The following is a 25,324-nucleotide window of genomic DNA, read 5'->3' on the forward strand; positions in this document are numbered from 1 at the left end:
AGAGAAAGAGAGAGAGAGAAAAAAACATCGATGTGCGAGAGAAACATCAATCCATTGCCTCCTGTATGTGCCCTGACCAGGAATCGAACCCACAACCTTTTGGTGTAGTGGACGATTCTCCAACCAACTGAGCCACCTGACCAGGGCTAATTTTTAAAATTTAAGTAGAGAGAAATGAGAAATGGTACATCTGCCTGTAGAATGAATTAATCTGCAAAATAAATCATTCTGAAGGACAAAGAACAAATTTTAAAACAAATTTAAAGGGCCCTGGCATGCCTATGACACTGACAATTATTATCAGCAAGATATTGGGGGGGGGGAGGTGATAAAATGGGAAAACTTGAGTGAATGCCTATTGGGCTAATATTAATTCAAGGCTGGGCACATGTGAGGACCTCCCAGGTGAAGCTTGGTGAAAGCAACGTGGCTGAAGCCTTTGTTGGACAGATAGAAAGTTGTCTCGGAAAGTAGTGAGGTAGTGAGTACAGGTAGATCCCCCAGCTGCTGAGGAATCTCCTGGGACGAGGTGACAATTTATCATCCAAACTAGGCCACTTTTGAGGGCGAAGGGGGTACTATGAATAATTCCACTGGGATAAGTACAAGCTGGGCAAATCAGGACAAACGATTACCCTTTGGGAGGGTGGAGGGCAGGAGGATCATCAAAATCATTATGTGCCACAACAGATTTTCCTAGAGCAAAAATAAAATGCTACCCAATAGTATATACATCAGCAAGGAATAAAATATGCCTGGTTTTTAAGACCAACTTACGCTATAATTTGGTGGAAAGCAGCTGGGGGCTAAAAGCTCAGGAAAACATACAAATAGCCTCTGGAACCCAACCTTTGTGACATGAGATCTGACTCTTCAGGGCAATGAGCAGAAGTGAGTTCTGGTCATAACAAGCTGCCCAAATATGGAGGGACTTGTTTTTTCACTATTATTTTAAAGGGAAAGAGAGGTAAATAGTTAAAACCTGGGATGACTGCTGTTGACATCATAAACTGCTAAAACCCATCTCTGGAGAGTGAGCCTAAAGAAATAAACCCAAACTGAGGTTAAGAGGTAAAGTTTACTGAGCATCTGGTAAGTGGCAGGCACTGTTCCAAGTGCTTTGCTGTATTACATCATTTAAGCCACACAGTTATCCTCCCAGGTAGATCCCAGTCTAACCCCATTTAGCATCAGGGCGACAAAGACACAGAGATGAAGTACACCGCCTAAGATTTCCCAGGAGCTAAGTGAGTATACTACACACACAACTGTTCACTGAAGCACTGTTTATAATACTGAGATACTGAAGCAATGAAAGTCCAACAACAGGGGAATGGATAAGCTACGATGGGACAGCCACCCATACACTACCTCGGAACAACGTACAACTATTAAAAATTACAGTAATCACACGGAGCAGGACGGGAATGATAAGAAACAGGATACAGAAGTACAAGAAAACAACTTCGTAAAAGAAAACAGGAAAAACAAGACAAAGGGACTATATACAAACGTTTGGTTTTGCTCTAGTAAGATACGCATTTATTGTGGGCTTTTGAGGGAGTGTGTGCTTTACATGCGCTACTCGTTTAGTCTCATTCCCAGTTTCACAAACGTGGAGACTGAGGTGCAGGATCCAGCCGCCTTTCAGTCTTGGGGTAGTGACATTTGAGGTGACTAGTACCCTCTACTTTGTCATTTTCCTCCATTGCCCTCACTTCTGCAATGTTGACGTATTACTTCTGGCATTTTAAAATAAATTCACAGAATGCAGAGATGTGATGACTTGGCAAATGTGAGTGGAGAGGAAGCTGGGTTTCAATTGTGTAAATCCTCATGCTTTTATTTAGAGTCTATAAATGAATTCTATTGATCTGTGAGGGGATGAAATGTCACCAGACTCTGAATCTAGCATGGCTGGCTCTGAAGCGAAAGATCAGTTTGTATCACTTTTGAGTCCTACACATTTGTGTCATTTCTTTTCTTCCTGTATATTCAACCAAAAAAAATTCTTATAGATAGCAACTTTCTGAGAGAGGCACTGCATTTCACCAAAATGTAAAAGCAAACTAATCCAAATTGCATGCCATGACTAAGGGCCTGGAAAATACTATGACTTCTGAGAATACGGACTGGGGCTTACTCATCTCTGCCTCCTCAGCTCCTTGTGTACTGCCTGGCACATTAAAGGCACATCCATAAATATTGGCTGAATGGAATTTCTCCAACTGCTGTGCAGCAGAACTAGCTCAGCCACAGGGAACAGCAAGAAAATGGGCTTATTATCCATTTCTTCAGAAAAAAATAAATAAAATCATGGGCACAGCATGAACCAGCATCTGATCATAAGAATCAATTTTTCTAACCACCACAGATGTTTGCAACAAAACACAGAAATTGAGAAAAACTGACTGCTGACTTTTATTTTATGCCTCTACTGATGGGTTTAACTCTTGACTGCTCAAGCCAATCCAATAAAATGGGTAACCAAAAGGATAATTTCTCTTTGACTCTGAAAACCTTGTAAACCATCTGTAGCTGGCCTGCCATCAGTGGTCAGGGACCTTATTATGAATGTAGGGAAGTGAGGGGCTGTGACATACAGTGGAAAGGCCCTGGCTTTCACGGCTGGCAATGTCCCATGGTGACTGGAGATTAACTTTTCTGAGTTAGTTTCTTTCTCTGTATAATGGCTGTAACAATCATACTAACCTCACAAGGTTGCTTTTAGATTAAATGAGTTAATGCTCTCGAAAATTCTTTGTAAACAGCAAAGCAAATATTGTTGTTATATATGTATACACACATACACATGTATGTGTATATATGTACATATATGATGTGTATGTGTATATATGTATATACATGATGGACAAAGGATAGGGGGTAGAGGAGGCCGAGTCTTTGAAGATAATGACTGGCTTTCCCCCTCTTAAACTGCAATACTGCTGTCATTTCAGTTTAATAAATATTTGGGTGGTTACTAAGTATGAGGAGCTGTGCTAGACATTGGAGATATAAAGATAGACACTCTACCTAAGGCAGCAAGTGACATGAAGACAGAGCTTCAGTGCAGGTTACAGAAGTGGGGAACTTCTTAGGTAGTAGTGTCTAAGAATAGTAGCCCAAACTGGAGGTAGATATGGCAAAATATGATTTTTAACAGATTTTTTGAGATATAATTTATATACCATATAATTCACCCAATGTAAAGTATACAATTCAATGTTTTTTAGTATATTTAGAGTTTTGCAACCATCTAATTTTAGGAAATTTTGGCCTCCCTAAAAGAAACCCTGTATCCATTAGCAGTCACTCTCCATCTCCCTCCACCCTTCCACTCTCAGCCCTATGCAAAGATAATTTACTTTCTGTCTACAGATTGTCTAACACTATGCTGTACACCTGAAACTAATATAAAATAATATTAAATGCTACATGTAAGTGAAAAATAAAATAAAAAAGTTAAAAAATAACAATATCTGAAAAACAGCAAGTATCCATAAAAGTTAGATATTATTGACAATTAATATCCCTTCAAGAGTGCTGCATTCTCAGAAATTAACAAGTGACAAGTGCAAAGGGTTCCTACTGAGGCTTCAGTAAAAGCTCAAGCTTGCTAAACATAGAGAAATATGCTTCCGAATTACTGAAATCCCCAGTCTCCAATATGCAAGCCATCAAATGACACTGCTTGCAAGCTTTCAGACAGTGTGACTATCATGGAATAAATCTTAATAGCTCTCACCCCAAAAAAAAAGTTTCTTTACTGACTTTTACCAGGATCCAGAAATGGGGATGTTTACTCACACTTGAGAGTGCTGGCACCCATTTCTCATTTTTTTCCTCCAAGAATCATTCAACTGGAAACTAAACTTCTTCACTGCTTTGTTTCATTCCTAGAAGTAACTGAGCCTGTGTTCAGACAATTTGTCATTGAAAGAGACCCATTCTCTCTCTTACACAAGAGTGCTTGAAGGTGTTTTTCATTCCTAAGGACAGAAAAGGGCCAAAAGAATCTACCTGACCTCAGTATTCTGCTAATTCTGACAGACATTGTTTATCAACATGTAACAAGTTTTGTAATTCTTATTACATAATTCCATTTGGAGAACATGTCCAAGAAATGGAGTCAACCTGAGTGCCCGTCAATCACTGAATGAGCAAAACATGGTGTCCCAACTTGGGAAAACCTATGTAGGCAGCAATAAGACTTAATAATAATAAATAATAACAGTAATCATTTTCTGAGCACCAACTATCAATGGGGTATCACGATACTGCAGGATTTTATACATACTATCTCACTGAAAACCTTTTTATGGGATAGTTATTTCCATTTTACAAATAAGAAAAGTGGGTCTCAGAAAGGTTCAAGCACTTCTACAAAGCTAATATTCGGACTCATGTCTGAATATAGTACTTAACCTTTCTGTTGTCTATTACATCAAGCGGCTGTGTAACACAGGCAAACAAATAATAACGGCTAACATTTACTGAGCATTTACTATGTGTCAGGTATTGTGCTAAGCACTTTATATCATTTAATTTAATCTATATGAAAACCTTCTTTAGAGATGAAGAAACTGAGCCATAAGGAAATAAGAAATTTGCCCAAAGATGGAAAGTTAATTAAGATCTGAACTCAGGCATCTGACTCCAGAACCCCAGCTTTAAACATTTCACTAAGGCTGAAATGAATTAATATGTTTAAAAAAAAAGCCAGAGACATTGAAGCATGCGATAGGCTGATGTATTCCAGAGGGAAGGGAGGGGGCTAGAAGAGATTAACCTAAGAACTTACACGCATATACGCATAGCCCATGGACTAACAGTAATGAGAGGATGGACGTGGAGGGGCAGGAGGTCTGGGGAGGGGGCGGGAGTGGGGTGAAGGGAGTCAATGGGGAAACGGGGACATCTGTAATACTTTCAACAATAAAGATTAGAAAAAAATTTTAAAAAAAAGATACAAAGCAAGGTTCAAAATGGGACACTTAAATTAAGTAATTAAGGGTTTAATGTTGATTATTTTCATGTTAAGTTGCTCACTTCACTGAGGCACCGCTCTCATTTAAGCTCTCATCATCATTCACAGTTGTTGGTCTCCCTGTCCATCCAACAAGTATGTACAGAGTGCCTACTATGTGCCACACAGTGTTCCAGGGACTGAGGACACAAGGGTGACCGAACATGGACACTGTCCTAACTATACTCCCAGCAGGCTCCTCTCTGCCTGAACAGCTCTCATTGGGGCTCTCCTCATGGTCCTCACCTGTTGGGGCTCACTTCAAATGTCACCTCCTAGAGTGACCTCCATCTTCTTCCCCTACACTAGTGCTGCCACTGTTTGCTGTCTGACTTTTTATCTGGAATGAAAGCCCCTCGAGGGCAGGGATTGTGCCTGCCTTCTTTACTTCCTTTATCTCCAGAGCTTAGAAGAGTGCTTGGCATAGGAGACTCTTGTAATTATTTACTGAATGAATAAACTTTTCCTTGTTTTTAGTTTCTCCCTCCTGCACAGTGCTAGCAAAATGATCTTTTTATAACAACAAATCTCAGACTATCTTGCTATGCCTGAAAACTTCTGTGGCTCCTAGTTGTGTACAGCTTGTCAAATTCCTTTATTTTTTCACTCTGTATTCAATGCCCTGCCCAACCTGGCCTGGGTCTAACCTCTTCTCCAAAATACGAGAGAAGCAGTGAAGTTAAACGGTTAGAGTGTGGGATAAAAGTTCAGCTCCAACACCTACTAACTTACCAGACAACTGACCTGGGACAGATCTGGGACTCAATTTTCTGTAAAATGTGGCTGGAGTACAGCTCCCAAATCAAAGGGCTGTTGTGAAGTTTAAACTAGTTACTAACTCCAAAGTACTGAGAGACATTCCTGGCACAAAATAATAAGTGCTATTTACTCCTGTCATAAGCTTGGATTTTGGTCACATCAATCTACTCCTTCCCTAAACAAGCCATGCTCTTTCATACCACCCCTTTCCTTTGTCACGTGTTATTTTGTAAGTCTACCACTGACTCACTCTGACTGCATATGCTGATTAATGTGAAGTTCCTTAGAGCAAAAACTATCTCCAATTCTTTATAAGGTATGAAGTGCTGACTCACTTGATAAATGTTAAACCAGGATCATTACCTAAAATTAGTCATTTTAATAGTTTGTATTTACATAAGAAAGTTCAAGGTGAACTTTAAAGTTTATTTGGTTTTCCTTTTCTAGTCACTTAAATGCTGACTTCTAAGAATAACTGAAGGATTAGAAAGCTTTCTCCTCCCCAATTTTGCAGGCTCTCATCTTCCACCTACTCCTTTCTCACCATCATTTACAAAAATAATGCCATAAATACTGACCCCAGGGCCGTCAAAGCGATCCTTAAATACTATGTTAAATGTAAGGGCTATTATTACAACTAGTAACACTGATAGATCTTGCCTTGCCAGTAATTACCAGCAGGAACTTGTCCAATAACATGGAGAAACACTGTTTTTTTCTGTTCCCCCCACCCCTCTACCCCCTCCAGGGAGAAATGCTGTACTTCACAAGTTAGGGACAACATGTTATCTCCCAACTGGAAACAGGTGAAAAACAAAGGTCAAAGTTGTAAATAAAATGAGATTGATAGGTAATTTAAAGTCTGGAATATTCTGAGAGCTTGGGAGGTTTTTGGGTGTTGTGCCAAAGGGATAGAATCTGATCGGTTCCAGGGGTTCTGAGAAGCCTAGGAAAGGCAGGAGGAAAAGCTTGCCTTTCAACACATCGCCTGTGGCAAGTCCCATACCTATGAAAGATATCTACCTGCAGGGCCTAGATCCTTCCCTATCCTCACTATTCTAGTCTAATTCAAGCATATCATAGGCTAGGTAACCATTAATTATACTGTGTCCTTGCTTACGAACAACCATCATATATAATGTTGTTTCAATGGGAAAGTATGTTCCCAGTTCTAAACAACTGGCTTATAAAAGACTTTTTGGAAAATGTCTCATTCATAAGCTAGAAACTGCAGTGTTGTAACCAGCTCCCTCTGGAGAGGATGTGCCAAGTATTGTGTCCTAAGTTTTGCAGTAATGAGTAATGTAGGATATTTGGCCAAATTCTCAGATCCAAATCTGGGTTAAGCAATAAATAATATAATGGCAAGAAAACAAGAGGAGACTAGATGAGAAATGGGAGTGACTAGAGGCTGAGACAGCTGGAGTCAGACACACCAGGATTTGAAATCTGGCTCTTGGGAAGCAACTCCCTTTCTCTGACTGCCTTTCTCCCAAGAGCCCAGGGCTGCCTTTTATCACTATTTAGATCTCAGCTTAGACTTTACCAGTCAAAGGGCCTTCCCTGACTCTCCATTGTGAAGACGGCCCTACCCTCAACCTGATTTATTTTCTTTTCATTGCATTTAATACTATCTGAAATTACTTTATTGCTTCTTTATTGTCTGTCTCTCTGTAAAAGAGCATAAAATCCATGAAATATTTCACTCATGTCATGCTCACTAGAGTATATCTAGGGCCTAGTACAGTGTGTGGCACATGGAAGGATAAACATTTGTCAAAAAAAACCCAGCGCTATTGTGTGAGGATTCAATGGTGGAATAAATTATCTATCTCTTTACCCACCTACCGACCTACCTCTGTGTCTGGTACAGTGCTGCTATCCAGCAGATAACTATTATAAAAGAAACAAAACAGAGGATGGTACTGTTATGAGTCAGAAAGTACTTACTGAACAACTTGCAAATGTCTCAGAGCACAGGAGGAACCAGGAGTATAAAACTTGATTCTTCCAGGAGTCAAAGCAAAATTCAGCTACAGATTAATAGCAGCCTAAATGCTAATTTGAAGTCTGCTCATAGGGGAAAGCAGTTATGGTATTTGACAAAGTTCTTTGGCGAATGTTCAGAATTTATAGAAAACTCCTAGAAGGTGCCTAACACTATGCTGATGTTGATGACATGGGAAAAAATGGAAGAGTGGTTGTGGTGTGGGCAAAGTAGAGAATGGTTCTGCATTTTCTTCCATAAGTCAATAAAAGACTTCTGGTCCACTTTTCTCACAGGGAGCAAGCTGAGGGAATTATCTTAACAAAATGACCCCTTTCCCACATGTTGCATATAAACCCGTTCTTCCAGGTACAGAGCCACACCTCTCTCTGCCCCTCCCTACACCTTTTGTTGAACAGCAGGGATGCTGCCACCTGAAGCTGTAAGCAACTGAAGACTGAGGTTATTTCACTTCCTTTCTCCTGGTGTTACAGTTATAGCTCTGGTCATGCCAGACACATTTTGGAAAAGACACTGAAGAACGGGACCTTTTAGGTCTCTCTAAGCAGTACATTTCCATGAAATCTTATCTGTACAGGGATTCAGAAAATGAACAAACTGCTTTTGCAATATTTTGAGCATAGTTTTTTTGACTCATACTTAAAAGCTGGAAGAGAGGATATTTACTTAAGATAGTGGTTTACAAACTATTTTTTAAGTGGAAGATGACTTTTTTGTAAATAAAATTTTATAAAGCTCCTTAACACACTAAGCAGATCTGTATGACACTCCTCTGGTCATAGTAGGGTGAGGTGCCAGGGCTTGCTCCTCTCAGCTTTCCTCTTGCCCTCTGAGGGAGCCCCTGACATCTCTGAGAAACACAACTGGTTAAGGGAAAGGGGAAAGAAAGCTAATATTTAGATAAATAAACACATGGGGAAGAGAGGAAAACTTTTCCTTAATGTGGAGGAAGAGGTGGATTTGGAAGCTACCACTTTGTAACCAACATAGTAATAAGATGGGTTTGAGCAAGAATCATCAATGGTGCTCAACCTGGGAGGGAAAATTTGATAAGAAGCAGGATATCTGGCCCGGCTGGGTGTGGCTCAGTGGTTGAGTGTCAACCTGGGATCCAAGCGATCGGGGTTCGATTCCCAGTCAGGGCACGTGCCTGGTTGCGGCCTTGATCAATGACTCTCTCATCAGTGATGTTTCTATCTCTCTCTCTCACTCTCATTTCCTCTCTCTGAAATCAATAAAGATATATTTAAAAAAAAGAAGCAGGATATCTGCATGATCATCAAATGTCTCCCCATAAATTGTTCAGAAGTGAGAAAACACTGCTTTTCAGGGCACAAACATCACTGGTGTGCAGACTTCAAAAATGTGAATGTCATATAAGACAAAACAAAGTCTAGGAAGTATTCCAGATTAAAAGATATAAGAGATATGACATCTCAATACACTATATGATTCTTGACTGGGTCATGTTCTGGAGGGAAAAAAATACTATAAAGGACATTATTGGGACAACTGACAACACTTGGAATATGGATTTGTCAATTCAATAAAAGTAACGAATCAGTGTTAAATTTCCTGAACTTGAAAACTATACTGGTTATGTAAGAGAATGCCCTTGTTCTTTGGAAACACATATTGAAGTGTTTGGCCTGAAGGGAACATGATATGTGGACTACTCTCAAATAATTCAGAAAAAAACCCAAAACCATAATACAGTGTTTACATATAGAGCGAGAGCAGTGGTTCTCAAAGTGGGATCCCTGAAGGAGCATCAGCATTACCCAGGAACTTGCTGGAAATACAAATTCTTGGGCCCCACCCCAGACCTAAATCAGCTGTCTGGGAGTGGGCCCAGTAGTCTATTTTAACAAGCCCTCCAGGGGATTGCAGACTCAAGTTTGAAACCCCCTGATACAGAGAGAATGATAAAACAAATGTGGTGAAATGTTAAAATTGGTAAATCTAGGGAGAGAGTACATAGGATTTCTGTATTATTATTGGAACTTTTCTGTCAGTTTGAAATTGTTTCAAAATAAAAATTAACAATAACAACAACAAAAAGCATACCCTGGGGTAATTTATTTACAGATGGGGAAAGGAAGAGACTTGGGAGGCAAGGAGGCAAATTACTGGATTTTTGTATTAAACTACAGAGGAAATAATGGGATTCTGGACTAAGGTCGCTGCAGCTCCAGTGTAGAGTGGGAAGTGGGGTATTTGCACGGTCTTCAAACAAATCAAAATATGGGTACTAAACCTACTAACCTGAATAGGAGAGTCCGGCAATCTCTATAAAGAGGTCTTCTTCAGAAAAGCTTTCTGGAAGCATGAGGAAAGCAGCAGTCACAGCACTCTTCAGGTTTTTATCTAGGGCTGACCTAAGAAGGACATTCTCATTCATTGCTATGATTTTCACCTGAAAAAAGCAGAACATTCAGAAGAAAAATTCCAGAAGGGTATTGCTCAAGCTAAGGGGTTTACATGTGCAATGGAACTATACCAAACTTAGCCCTAAAGATCTTGGAATAGTAGGCCAGTTGATACGAAATAATTATTATTCTAATAAGCAATCCCAGAATCTCCTGTTTTGTGCCAAATTCAGAGAAATCATGACACAGGAAAAAAAAACAACACACCCAAAAGGTTTGAAAAAGAAGTCAGTAGAAATGGAATAAATGTCCTTTGGGAAACTTAATATTTATTTTACAATCTCATTGATCTTCACTTAATTTTATAGTGGACAAAGGCAAAGTTTTACTTCTTTATTTAGAACTCAACTCTTCTGTTATCCATACATAATCTGAGTAGTTCACACTCTATTTTGAACTGATTTTGACCTTGACTAAGGAAAAAGGAAAGAAAATTAGCTACGATATAAAGAACATGGCTTTTGGGTACAGGTATGGGCTCATGTTCAGGTATTTATTAGCTGTGTGAATCTGGGCAAATTACTTAACTTCTCATCTATAAAATGGGAACATGCATCGAAGAATTATTACAAAGACTGACTGAGATAATAAATGTAAGGTGCCCATTGTACTAGTAAATGCCTTGATCAATAAAACATTTGTTTCTCCTGAATACACAGCAGAAGCTGCTGTCTTTGACTTTCCCCAAATTCATGAAAACATAAATTGCTCTAGTCTGTTCTGAGATTCTAGGTTTTAAAGACTGCATTGAAGTTAAGAGAATGTGTTCAAGTCCCAGCTCCATCTCTTAATAGCTCTGTGGCTATGGGCATAATTCCTTATCAGTAAAATGGAGTTAATAACAGAATCAAGCTCTTAAGGTTGTTGGGAAGATTAAATGAGATATTACATATGAACCCTTAGCTGAAGTGAGCTTCCTTCTGTGTTTCTTGGTGCATACTGCAAGAGTTTCTCTGGGCCAGAGGTTCTTACTTTTTACAAGCATCAGAATCACCTAAAGGGCTTATTGAAACACACATTATTAGGCCCATCCTCCAGAGTTTTTGATTCAGTAGGCCTAGATGACGCCTGAAAAACATACGTTTCTAACAAGTTCCCAAGTAATGTTGCTGGTGCTGGTCCAGGGACCACACTTTGAGTACCACTGCTCTAAGGTATTTACTTAGGAGTAAACTTGCCAAATTGCTCTTTGGAGTTGTGTCAATTTATACTCCTGCCATAATTATTTAAAACCATCACGCTCCTTCTGATTGATTATCTAAGAAAGGGTCTAGAAGTCCCTAATAAGAACTCTACATATCTCAAATGTATCCACCATCTCTAAACCATTTACTGCTGGCACCAAATTTTCCTCCTATTCTAGAAAACAGGGCTTAAGTTGCCTTTTATTTGTCAAGAAGAGATAACTTCTGACAAAATGAAGATGGTACATAAAAGACACATACATATAAGAAGCTCCAAGTTAAATTTTATTAGACAGCAAGGAAAGAGACTAATGTATATCTCAAGGTATAGTTAGTTTTAAAAAATTAATTGTAAAAGGCAATATCATAAGATATAAGATATTTTAGAAATCAGGCTTAAAAACCTAAATTCTACCTTTTACCTTTTGTTCCTACTTTTTTTCTAAGGGAATACTTACAACAAAAGCCTCTCGTCTGTTAGTTAGGTGAGCCACTTTATTCAGTACTGCCGCCTCCTCCCTTGTAATTACAAGGACTTAACAGCCCTTAATTAAGCCTTTCAGCACCTGGGTGAGTTTACTATTATTGTAATCACCTGCAGAAAGTAAAACCACGGAGCAGCCCAGTAGCAGGGCTTGCCCAAGGTTGCAAAATGAGTTGAAGGCAAAATGAGGGTAACGCCCTTGCGCCTGGCAAACCCAGCTCTAAATATTTCGAATTATTCTCATGCCTTCAGCTAGGGATCTGCTCTGGTTGACTCCTTTTTTTTAAAGATGATTAAAACAAATGTTAAGGTTCTACTAAGAACTCCTATGTTTATTTCGTGAATAACTTTCCCAAACTTTGTACTCCATATAGAATCACGAATGTAGGAAGGTAACCTCATCTTACTCATGGCGACTGAGGCCCCGTGTAAAAGCTTTCCCCATGACAAGCAGTGGCACAGTGAGTGAGGACCTAGGTCCAAAACTCTGCAGAGCCTCCCTTCCAAATTCTATTCTTCCTCCTCCTTCACCAGGTCCTGCGCAATCATTCTTCACCCTCTTTTTTGGTAGCTTTTACAGGAACTCCAAGGAAACAGAAGCTGCTCTGAGATGCTAACAAATCAAAGTTCAAAGAAGAGTGAGTTTGAGGAAATTTTCCTACTCAATGTGATACCACTTATTCTCTAAGAAAGTTGTTCTACCTAGGTTATGAAAAAGCAGTCTGTTTGCTAGTTAAGGTTAAGAGAGTGTAAATAAAAGCATCCTTACTCAAAGGAAAAAATGTCAATTCAGAAGACTCTGCTACTGTGCTGATCTGGTTCTCCAGTGTAAGGTGAACTAGGAACTTGTCTCAGCAGCACTGTTATTTGTTGTTCAGAATGAAAAGCCAGTGAACTCCTGGGACACTGCCAGAGAGGCCTGGGAAAAAAAGAAAGCCCTCAGACTTGTGAATAGCTGTTTGTATCTTACTGGAAATGCCCCCATCTGAACCGCATAGATAGCATTAGCACTACTGCCAAGGAGAAAATCTTCACTGAAGAGAGGAAGGGGCAACACTTGAAGGGACTTTCAAAAGCCCAACTCGAGAGATTTGTGAGTATCTTTCAAGATAGAAAAAAAGGGAAAGTCACATGTGGTCTCTCCTCTATAATACAGTCACATGGAGACAGTACTTGAATTGCAAACGGTGAAGTTATAGTCACAAAGAACACAGCCCTACCTAGTGTTCAAATGCCCAACCACTAACCAAATGACCCTTCCCATGGAAGTTTTCCATTCCAAATGGCCAGAAAGGCTAATTTTTCTAAACGGTCACTGCTTGAGGGCCAAAAAGAAACACTGAACATTCTAGCTGGATGAAACCTTATTTATTACCTGTTAGACTACGAACTCTTCCAAGATAAGAGTGTGGTGCTTTTAAAAAAAAATTTCTTTGGCATACAGAGAGAAGAAACTTAGTTGTCTGTTAAATAAGTAAATGAACAGCTCAATCTTTGCATTTCAAAGGCTAGAGGCAAAGATTTGCTTACAGCTGGGCAGAGCCAAGGCTAGTAAGCCAGATTTTTTATCTCCAGTCAGGAATCTTTTATATTGCTGGGATTTTTCTATCCACAAAAAGTAAATCAATAGCTACAATATGATGATGGTTGCAAAATTGTGAATATACTAAAAACCATTGAATTGTACACTTTAAATGGTTGAATCATATAGTATGTGAATTATATCTCAATTAGACTGTTATTTTTAAAAAGCTATATTACTAACAAACAAAAGAAAACATATTGAATGAATATATAAAAATAAATTTAAATCCTCTTAACAAGGTGGCAAAATACTATTGTATGTCAATGTGAAGGCTTTAAAAAAATTCAAGCCAAATTATCTATACACTAAATATGAAATTAAAAAATCCAAACTTATGTTAAATAAATTAGGGAAATGACTATTATTACTTTAGAGTTCATTTGACTTAAAAAGGACTAGCCACAAGGTATTAAATATTTTAAATTTCACTGTCCTTTACTTGGAAAATGACTTGGTAAATGACTCAGAAACTTAAGGCTGCACTAAAAATAAAAATGGGTTATCTCCACAATTTTGAAGAAAGTTAATGGTAAAGTATGATAGAAATTTAACTTACACTCAACTTTTTCCAGAAATGTCAATCTTTTAAAGCAAGGTACTCCTTTTATTTTTCTTTCTTATTAATAAACTTTATTTTTTATTTTATTTATTTATAAATATATCTTTATTGATTTCAGAGAGAGGAGGGGAGAGGGAGAGACAGAGAGAGAAACATCAATGATCAGAGTCATTGATTGGCTACCTCCTGTATGTCCCCCACTGGGGATTGAGCCCACAACCCGGGCATGTGCCCTGACCCGGAATCCAACTGCAATCTCCTGGATCATACGTAAATGCTCAACCGCTGAGCCACGCCCAGCCAGGCATTAACAAACTTTATTTTTTAGAGCATTTTAAAATTCACAGCAAAATTGAATGGAAAGTACAGAGAGCTCCTATACTATCTGTATATTTTGAACACTTAAATCGCCAGTGATTGAGAAATTCTATTCTAGTTGCAATATGGACAATAATTTTGGGGCTTTAGATAATTTAATGTAACTCTTTTCTTAAAAACACATAAAAACAAAGAATTCACACTCATATTCTCACAATTCTTTCCTAAGACATTCACCCATTCTTTTTATTAAAATGCTACCAACCCTTTTTTCCCCATCATAATTGTTTATTTAATATTTGCTGCCACCTAGAGGTAAAAATAGTTTGTTTACAGACAATTATCTTGAGAATGGTTAACAGTGTTTTCCACTAGAGGAAAACTAAAAGCAGAAGCGGGTGGAAGAGTTAATTCACCCATTTATTATTCTTTATTTCTTTTTTTGCCATGTGTTATAGTCAACACTTCCAAATGATTTTTCAAAGATATCCTGATTTTCTTTTGCTAGAAGCTTAATAAGCCTGAGGGAGAGTCACTGTTATCAATAACACGTTCTTCTCCAAGTTAGCTGAGAAATGCCATTTTGCATGATATAAATGTAGCTGCTACTACTTGTCTTGAATTGTTGTTTTATCAGGATACATGACATTTAAATGAAATGAGGTCATTTCCAGTGCTTACATTCTGAGATTTCATGGTGTTTTCAGTTTTCTAAAATCTTTTTTTTTTAATTGAAATATTCCAAACACAAAGGATAGCATAGAGAATAACAACATTTTCACATCCACTATTTCATTTTATCTCAAAATAACTCAGATGGGCAAGGACAAAGGGAAGTGAAAGAGCACTTCCTGAGTGTCTACTATGTGCCAGGCATTTTAGATCTAGGTATTTCTCAAATGTCTTTTGAGGTCAGTGTGATCAGCCTTATCCATAGAAGATAATGTTCCAAGGCTCAGGGAGACTAAGTCACTGGTAAAGGGTCACATAGCTGGGAGTACCAGAGCTGGGATCCAAACTGTGTATCTGTCTGGTTCTAACACACCTCTTTCCTTTCCAGCATTACCATTCTGCTTCCACTTTTGAACACGTTTTTGTGTTTTTTTTTTAAATAAGCCATTGCCTTTTCTTTTTCTTTTTTCCCCCCAAACACATCTGCATTGATTTTAGAGAGAGGAAGGGAGAGGGAGAGAGAGGGATAGAAACATCAATGATGAGAGAGCCACTGACTGGCCACCTCACGCATGCCCCCAACTGGGGATCGAGCCCGCAACCCGGGCATGTGCCCTGACCGGGAATCAAACCTCGATCTCCTGGATCCTAGGTCGACACCCAACCTCTGAGCCACGCCTGGCCAGGCCGAACACGTTCTTGAAGTAGGCAGGGTAAATACTGTTGTCTCCATTTTACAGATAAATTACTGGAGGTTCAGAAAGATAAAACAAGTTGCCCAAGTTCACGTAAATAGCTAACAAGCGGCAGGAATGAACAAGACCCAAAGCTTCTCATTCCACACTTATTACTCTTTCTGTCAAGCTACATTTACTGTAAATTAAAAAAAGAAAAACTGCCCAGCTGGTGTGGCTCAGTGGTTGAGCAGCAACCTGTGATCCAGGAGATCGCGGTTTGATTCCCGGTCGGGGCACATGCCTGGGTTGCGGGCTTGATCCCCATCAGGGGGAGTGCAGGAGGCAGCCGATCAATGACTCTCTCTCATCACTGATGTTTGTCTCTTCCAGTTCCTTCCTCTTTCTGAAATCAATAAAAACATATTAAAAAAAAACTTGGAAAAAAATTAATATCTATAAATTTTCCAACTATATTTATCAGCTGAATTATGAGCTTTACTAGTTATCCAGTCTAGAAATGAGAAATTCATCTACACAGATATGAAATTATTTTGGTAAGCTTATTGTTTCTGAACTTAGAAGATAGTATTTTAACTGAAGTAAAGATTACATAAAGTATGCAAATCTAACAGGTACAGCTTGACAAATTTTTACAAATGAATATATTCACGAAACTACTGCCTTTATCAAGTATTTCTGAACATTTTAATGAGTAACAACTATTAAACTTTAAGCCCAGATGCAAGGCAAGAAAATCTTAACCACCCCTATACATCAATAGAGATTTTTATGACACAACCAAGGAAGCTAAGATTGTATAAATCACTAATTTTTTGCCATAACTGACAAAAGGAGGAGCAGCATAGTCACTCTATGGGAGACATTTGAGAACAACCTATGTCCTCTCTTTTGGGGCCTGAGACCCTCTGATAGCACAAAGAAAATTTTTCCTTGCTGCGAGGTTAGCAACTGTGACTATGTTGCATAGTTCTCAAACTATGAAAAGATCTTTTCTCAGAAAATAGACTATATATCTGCAAAAAAGAAGAAACGTGACATTTGCAAATACAAGTCAAAAGTTCAAGTCCTCTCTACCTTTTCCCTGTTTTGTTTATTTTCTGTTTCTATTCAAGCCCAAGGAGGATCTCACCATTGGCCTGAGGAAGATAAAAAAAAGGGGATTAGACTCCACTCCCCTCAGCATCACTTCTTGGTTCATTCACTTATTCAACAAATATTTGCTGAATGCTTACTGTGTGCCAGGCATTGTCCCAGGCACTGCTGGGATACATTAGTGGACAAACAATGCCCCATGGCACTTACATTCTAGAAGAGAAGGTGACCTGGGTCGAGCTGACAGAAGCTCCACTGAGGCATTGGGCATTTCTTCTGCCATCCTCTCCAGGCCCAAAGGACTAATTCTGAGCCTGATCCATCCAGACAATTGAAGAATCTTTAGAGAGCAGGCAGGAGTAGCATAGATAATATCTAGATATTGTTTGGAAATGAATTCTTGAAGAAGAAAAGGAGTCTGAAACTCATTTCTATTTCCTGGAGTTCCATCTCAATGCAATCAAAGATCACAGTAAAGTCCGGTTCAGAGAGGAGAGATATCCCTAATTGTGGCAGCCAGTAAAATACTCACCGGTTTTTGGAGTCGTCCAGCAATGTATAAGTTATTCCAGTTGAGGAGATCTTCAATCAAAATACTAGTGCTAATAACCCCATATTTGATAAGCTGGAAAAGAAAAGAAATGGGCATGAAAAGGAGCACAATACCACATTGTTGCTTATGCAAATGCAAAATATAAAGAAATGCATTTTTGCCCAGAGTAGTACCTTTATTTCCAAAGCCACTCAAAATGTTTACTTTGTAAAAACATGCATCTCTACCAAAATTTTTCCCAAAGGATAAGTTTCCATATACCTCAGGTATATGAGGTAAAGTGACCACTATTTTAACTCAGACTCTTGTGATGTTAAAAGGCAAAATGGCTCTTAGAGGCTATCTAGTACTGGTCCTCAATGCACTGGAAATAAAAAACTGGTCCTTCAGCACAGTTTGAGGAGTGATCATGTATTTCATGCTTCTCATTTGAGAAATAAGAAACCTGAGGCTCAGAGAGAATAAATGATGTGTCCAAGGTGGCATTTAGAAGCAGAGACAAAACTAGGTCCCTAAATTTTATTTAAAAAAAATATGTCTTTACTGATTTCAGAGAGAGGAAGTGAGAGGGAGAGAGAAACATCAATGATGAGAGAGTCATTGATCGGCTGCCTCCTGTACACCCCCAAATGGGGATCGAGCCTGCAACCCGGGCATGTGCCCTGACCAGGAACAAACCGAGATCTCCTGGATCACAGGTTGAGCTGAGCTATGGCGGCCCGGTAGGTCCCTGAATTTTAGTCTAGATTTCCGACTTTCATTTTATTACAAAGTACAAGGAACTTTTGTTTATAATTAAAAGTTTTTACTGACATCTTTTACATGGTAAATTTTTCTTTCACTGTGGGCTATCCAAACACTTTTATAATTACAAAGCTACATCCAAAAGTAAAACCTCTTTATCAATGCTGAAATGGAATTATGGTCAAGCTCATGCAATAGTAATTTGTACAAACCCTGAATGCAGTTGTTCCAGGTTACAAAATCTCATTTGTTTCAACAAATATCTCTGGCTTCGCTTTGCTGAATTTCAGTATCCCAACAGCCTTCTCAGGATACAAATATCTAAAAAGTAGCTAAAGAATTTTAATTAAAAAGTACAGTCCCTTTGGCATATAATTATGCTCAAATATTTGGTTACTGGAGCTTTTAATATTGTATGAAACTACTAATTAGAGATAGGCTCAGCATAATATTAATTATGGACAAAGAACAAAGCTACATGCTTGGCATGACTAAAGTGGACATGGAAGGCTGTGCTGAATAACCTCCCCTCCACTATAGCCACAGTATTGCTGAAAGCCTTCTTGCTGCAGGCAAGTAAAAGCTGGGAGGTAATAGAAATACCACTGGCATGGAGGTCAGGGGCGTATCACTAACTAGCTGCATGAGCTTATGGAAAATATTTTCTCTCTGATCCTTGGTTTTTCCATCTCCAAAGTACAGGTGGAGAAGGGTTGGATCTCAACCAAAAAGTTAAACCCATGGCCCAAAGGTTATGCAAACATTACCAATAATCAAAGCATTCATTCCTGCCAAGTTCAGACAGGTCTTCAAAATCCTTCTCAGTCAGTACTCAACCTCCTGGCCTTCAAAGTGTGGTCCCCTGACCAATAACATCAGCATCGCCTGGGAGCTTGAAAAAAAATTACAGAATCTCAGGCTCCATTCCAGACCAACTGAATCAGAATCTGCATTCAACAGGATCTTCAGGTGCACATCAAAGTGTGACTGCTCTAAGCAGTCAGCAGCATTGAGCAGAGCTGGCACGGCTGGTGGAATCCCTATGTCATCCTCAGCCCAGCTAATCTCTAGGAAGCATCTGATTTACTCCCCCTGGGTCTTCTTAAACTGGGATCCTGCCTAGTTCTTGGCAATCCTCTTACAGATTGGGCCTCTTTATCTGAAATATAGTTCAGCAGGGTTCCTGCCATCAGACAATCCTCTGCTGAGATCCATGCATCTTACCTTCTCTCCAACAATTCATCATCAGATTCCACCAACCTGCTGGCATCAAGAGGTTCCTACCACTTGGCACCACATGCTCCCAACTACCTATGACATCCTCTTCACTTTCAAATTCTTCCTGGGAGTGTCAGCCCCTCCATATAGATAAGATTAATTTCCACTCTGATCCTTAATGTGCCTGCCTATTCTTCCCAACTGACTAAACCACTGGGTCTCAAAGTGTGTTTTCCAGACCAGCAGTAGCATCATTTGGAAGCTTGTTAGAAATGCAAATCTTCATTGCTAAGAGGGTAAATCTTAAAAGTTCTCATCACAAGAAAAAATATAGCTATGTGTGGTGATAGATATTAACTAAACTTATTGTGGTGATCATTTCATAATATATACATATATTAGTGTTGTACAACTAAAATTAATACAATATTATATGACAATTATATTTCAATTTACAAAAAAAGCAAATCCTCAAACCCTACTCCAGACCTATGGAGTCAGGAACTCTGGGGTGGGGACCAGCAATCTGGGTCTAACAGGCACTCTAGGGGATTCTGATGCACACTGAAATTTGAGAGCCACTTGGTCAAAGGCGAATGACAGTCACACTTGACCATCTTCATCCAGCAGGAGCTTGAACATTTCCTTACCGCAAGAATATGCACATTTAACTAGTATTCTAATAACAAAGGTTAATAACAACCCAAGTTAAGACAAAAGCCCAAAGTCACTTACCCTACCATCACACATGAGCAACGGATTGTAGTAAACTCCAGCGCCATAGTTATTCTGGATAGTGGTGATAACCTTGGGCCCCAAAACTTTTAGGAAAGAGTAATGGCTCTGATTTTTCTTCAGGTTCTTTGAATGCCATGCAACAGGGTCATCTACTGTAAACACAAAGTCCAGCATGACATTCTGGGAGATGAAGAAAAGAGAATGATTTTAGTTTTAGTTCTTAGAAAGGCATCCAGGTAACAGTGGAAAGCTCTACAATTCTATGCCATTATGATTAATAAAAGACCTGGGGTTTTCATCAGAATTTAAGCAAGTCTCTGGAACCAACCTCAGCTCTGTTTTCATCAATACACATAATAATACTTATTTAACATGCACTGTTGTGCCAACACTCTTAACACTTTATATATTATACATACAGTAATTCATTTTATCCTCAAAACAAATCATACAAGGTAGGCACTGGTACTATCCCAATTGTATAGGGAAAAAAACAAACAAACCAAGGTGTGGAGTAAATTCCTTGCCCAAGGATGCAGAGTTAGTGAGTGGCAGACAGTCCGGTTCCAAATTCTGTGTGCTGAGCCACTATTCTACACTGCCTTTCATATGAATGTTGCTGAATATGCTCCCCTTTCCTTCCAGATAAAATAACCCCATGTGGATAAGCTCTATATGGTATTATGTAGAGGGAAATGTTATTCTAACTCTCACCCACTCACCACTCACTGAGGATGTACAATGAGCTCTGATAGATCCTGAGGTTGTGGTCAAGAGCACCAAGTCTACTGGGAAAATAGACACATTATCAGCAAATGGACTTGACAGAATGCAAAATGTACTAATTTCACTCAAAACTGGGTCAGAATAGGAAGTGTACATTTTCCTATAAAATTACATTCTTCAAAACTCTAATAAATCTGAGTCTTGAAAAATGTGCAAGACTTAAGCAGGCCTGGTGGAAGTATTAAGAGAAGCACCAAGAAGGGGAGTCCTGTCTAGGGAAAACACTCCTGTGGGTGTGAGCAGTGGGCTTGCTCTGTGCGCTGCATCTAGTTTGCTATGGCAGGAACAGAATGCAGGCAGGGGAGTGGTGAGAGATGAGACCAGAGAGGGAGGCTGGCTGCCATGCTAAGAAATTTTCCTACAGCAGAGCTCACTGGAGGGAGGAGAGAATAAAGGCTGGAGGGCACATAGGAGGCTAACTGCATGATTCCAGGTGAGAAAAGAAACTAAGGCACTGAAGGGTATAGAGACTGATCTGACATAGATTTAAGGTGTTGAATCTACAAGATTTATTAACCTGTAGGAAATAGGAGTGAGGGAAAGCAAAGGACCTTTTCTTGGAGGGAATGCTACCTCTGCTCAAAGGAAAATTTTCATGGAAAAATGAAGAGGTAGCTATCAAATCAGAAGGCTAAGGCCTGCTCTGAGTTTCCCATAATGTGACCCATAAACCACTGGTGATACTTAAGATTTGGGATGGACATGTTTTAAAAAATTCATAATTATGTTAATATTTTTAAAAAGATAACTAGCCTACAGTAAGCTATAATTTATATACCTATAATCTATAATTTCTCATATGCTGTCAGTTTAAAGAAAAGTATTACTTAAAAACTAGTGTAGCCCTGGCCAGTGGCTCAGTTGGTTGGAGTATCGGCCAGTACACAAAAGATTTCGGATCTGATTCCTGGTAAGGGCACATACCTAGGTTGCAGGTTTGATCCTCGGTTGGCAACCAATCGATGTTTCTCTCTCTCTCCCTTCCTCTCTCTGTAAAATCAATAAACATATTCTCGAGTGAAGATAAAAAACAAAACAACAAAAAAACTAGTGTAGGTAGGAAACAGCAAATCCAAGCAACAGTATAGACTGATGGCCAGACAGGTTACAGCCAGGTATCCAAATCCAATGAACTGTTAGGCTGTGCATGAACTACGGCAAGTATAAATCCAGTTCAGAACACAAGCTGCACACACAGTGAACAACTCTATTTAGACTTTTGTTCCTTCTATGTTAATTCAGCAAAAGCTCTAAAGTCCTGTTAGAAAAGTCGCCAACAGCTTCATTTAAATGGAAAGTATGTGCCCGCCACTCTTCTGCTGTCTTGAATCTTGTCTCCACCTTGGAAGCAAACTTTATTTTCAGAGAAAAATCTGCAATCACAAGGAAAATTGCACCCTCGCTGCTGTTGTGCTCAGCGGACTCAGAAGGGTAATAATGCCTAATCCTAAAGAGCCTCGTTAAATGCCCTAAGCGTGGGTAAGTATACTGGTCACCCACTAACTTTCCCTCCTCAGTGCACTTCACTGCACCTGCCCTGGCCCTACCACCAGTCCCTCCACTTCCTGAAGTCAGGAAGATCATTTTGTATTTTCTCCTACAGCTCTGGACAGTCGCTCTGAAGCTTGGCTGTGCATTAGAATCACCTGGGAAGGTTTTGAAATTATCTGAAATTACTGAAGCCTCGCCCAGCCCAATTAAATCAGAATCTCCGCTGGTGGAACCCAGGCATCATATTTTGTAAAGCTTCTCGGAGCACTACGTGTTCAGCCAAGGCTCAGGACACTGAACCAGCACCTGGCAAATATTTCTCTTCCATTCAACCATCACGCTTCTGCATCAGCTTTCCCCTCCGCATAACTGCATCTCCTGCTCTAGACGGGAAGTGGACTCCTACTTATCTTAAACACTCAGCTCACACTATTGTTATACTAGGAGCACTTTTATACAGTTTGCACTTTGCTCGCTGAGACGTGGAGCGCGCAGAGCAGCCAGGCAGCTCCAGGGCTCCGGAGCGAAGCGAAGCAAAAGGAAAACTCGTGCGCAAAGGCCGATTCTGGGCGTGGGGCTGGCCCTAGGCCGGGCTCACCTTCTGGTTTGAACTGGGCCCCGCCTGGCGGTACACCCCAGAGCCATAGGCGAAAGCCAGGCTCAGGTCCTCGGGGAAGTGAGACAGGATCCTGCGGAAGGCCACCCCCGAGCTCTGCAGCGCCTGCAGCGCCATCGGGCCGAGGCGCGCACGGGCACCCCCGGCGGGGCAGGGCGGGGCAGGGGACACCGGGGCGGGCGGGGAAGGATGGGGAGGGGAAAGACCCGGACGGGCCCCAAAGGGAGAAGGCTGGAGCCGGAGGGGGCAACTGGAGGGAGCCGCAAGGGCCGGGGTGACGGTCCTGGGGGGCCGGCGGCCAACCCCAGCCACGCCTGGCGCACGCACACGCGTTACAAAGGCGCCAAAGCAGGCGCCCGCCCGCGCGGGAGGACGCGAGGGCCTTGCAGAGACCCCTGGCGGCCGGAGGAGCGCGCCGCAGGCCGGAAATAGGGGCGGAGGGAAGCGTCGCCGGCTGATTGAACTGCCTTTGAGTATTTTAATAAATGACTATAAAATCGTGCGTGTATATTGCAGAAGATTTTTAATGAGGTGAAATTCACATAACAAAATTTTATACTTTACGTACAATTGAGTGGCATTTAGTATATTCACCGCGTTCTGCAACCATTACCTGTATCCAGCTCCAAAATTGTGGATTTTCAAGGTTTAGGAAACCACAAAGAAAATTTTGTGCCCAATTCCACCATTCAGAGACTATCACCGTTAAAATTTGGCTGTGATTTCCTCCTACTAAAGCCCTTTTTAAGTCCAGTGATGGGTATGAAAGTGCTCCATAAATGGTAAAGGACTACCCCAATGATATTTCTGTTTAATATTAAGGGTGGAGAAGAGTTTCTGCCCCTTTGCCTTGGGAATTAGTCTCACAAAAGGGCACATTAAATGTTTCCTGATAATAAACAGGACCCCAGGTGAGAGCTCACCTTTTTATGTGTAACTAGAGAAACTTGCTCAAGATCACAGGGCCATTCAGGATGTAGTTTGACTTCCAGGACAGAGGCTTTTCAGATACTGTCCTTCTTCCTTATGTACACTGCCTCTCAAAAATAAAAGAAGTAGTAATAGCTACATTTGGATAATGTTGATGCACTTCACATGATGTTTTTCATTGAGTTCCTCCCCTCTGCTGTCCTGTGGGAGGCGGTTATTGCTTCCATTTTAGGGATGAAAAAGCTGAATCAGAGAGAAAAAGCAATGGGCTTAGGATCACATCGACTTTTGGCAAAACCGGAGCTATAACATAGGTCTGGGTCCACATCCTACAATTCTACTATGTCCTGGAAGTGTTTTGAGCAGAGACCTATTGGACTCAAATGTTAGCCTGGATTGGAGTGGGGAAAGAAGAGCTCAGTCAAGAAGCTGTTACCATAGTTACACTGTGAACTAAAGGCGCCTGGCCTGGAGTGATAAAAGCAGGGATGGGATTAATTCAATTTGAAAAATGATTATTTGAATTCAAACCCTAGACTTGGCACTGAGACTAAGTACAGAGGATCTGAGATGACTAGAACAGGGCTGCTGCCTTGCAGGAGCTCAGGGTCTGTGGAGGAGATAGACAAGCAAACCCAGAATATAAAGTGCAGTATGAAGTTGGGTGCCCAGCACCCTGCAGGACCTTTGATGACAGAGCATTAATCAGTTCTGGGTGTGCAAGGAAAGGCCTGAGGAGGTTTCACAGTGATGGCATCTGAGCCAGGCTTTGAAGGATGAGTAGGAGTTTATCAGGCAGAAGATAGATGGGAGAGATTCTACCAAAGAAGAATTGATAGGACACAGTGACAATAATAATTAGTGACATTTGTTTATTTATTTACAGTTCCCAACCACTTATGATACTTATCTTTTTTCATCATTCCAAAGACCCCCTGAGACAGGTTCTCTAAGAGTATAATTTTTCAGATGAAGAAAGATAGGGCCTAAAAGGAGAAGCAAATTTCCCAAATTCACACAGGAGATTTGAACCCAGGTCTCCCAAACTCCAAAGGCCACACTATTTGCTACCTTGTTTTAGTGACTTCTAAAATAGGTGGCTTGCCCAGCCAGTGTTGCTCAGTGGTTGAGTGTTGACCTATGAACCAGGAGGTCATGGTTGATTCCCAATCAGGGCACATACCGGGGTTGTGGACTGGATCCCCAATAGGAGGCATGCAGGAGGCAGCTGATCAATGACTCTCTCATCATTGATGCTTCTCTTTCCCCCTTTCCCTTCCTCACTCTAAAATCAATAAAAGCATATTTAAAAAATAATAATAAAATAAAATAGGTGGCTTGTGAGGCCAGAGAAAGAAATGGAAGTCAGCTGTTTCTAGAGAGCAGCAGCAGTAGTTAAAGGGACAACCAGGACCAGGATAAGGGTGGCAG

The 25,324-nt window shown here is 40.3% G+C and overlaps 1 protein-coding gene across 5 annotated transcripts in view; it reads right to left on the reverse strand.

Annotated features, from left to right (window-relative positions):
* Nucleotides 1–23,299, reverse strand: part of TAMM41 (TAM41 mitochondrial translocator assembly and maintenance homolog) — a 39,806-nt gene extending 16,507 nt beyond the window's left edge. For 3 of the 5 annotated variants that reach the window (XM_081159667.1, XM_081159669.1, XM_081159668.1), the window contains exons 1-4: nt 22,946–23,299; nt 20,068–20,250; nt 17,350–17,442; nt 10,062–10,212 (exon numbers count right to left, since the gene is read on the reverse strand). In XM_081159667.1, the coding sequence (XP_081015793.1) occupies nt 10,062–10,212; nt 17,350–17,442; nt 20,068–20,250; nt 22,946–23,080 (562 nt within the window). In that variant the 5' untranslated portion in view covers nt 23,081–23,299. Of the gene's footprint in view, nt 1–10,061; nt 10,213–12,662; nt 12,751–17,349; nt 17,443–20,067; nt 20,251–22,945 lie in introns of those variants that run through there. The other 2 variants (XM_081159670.1, XM_081159671.1) reach the window with 2 other exon arrangements.
* Between the last annotated feature and the right edge of the window lie 2,025 nt (nt 23,300–25,324).

This window comes from Miniopterus schreibersii, assembly GCF_964146895.1.
Source record: "Miniopterus schreibersii genome assembly, chromosome: 15".
Lineage (NCBI taxonomy): Eukaryota > Metazoa > Chordata > Mammalia > Chiroptera > Miniopteridae > Miniopterus > Miniopterus schreibersii.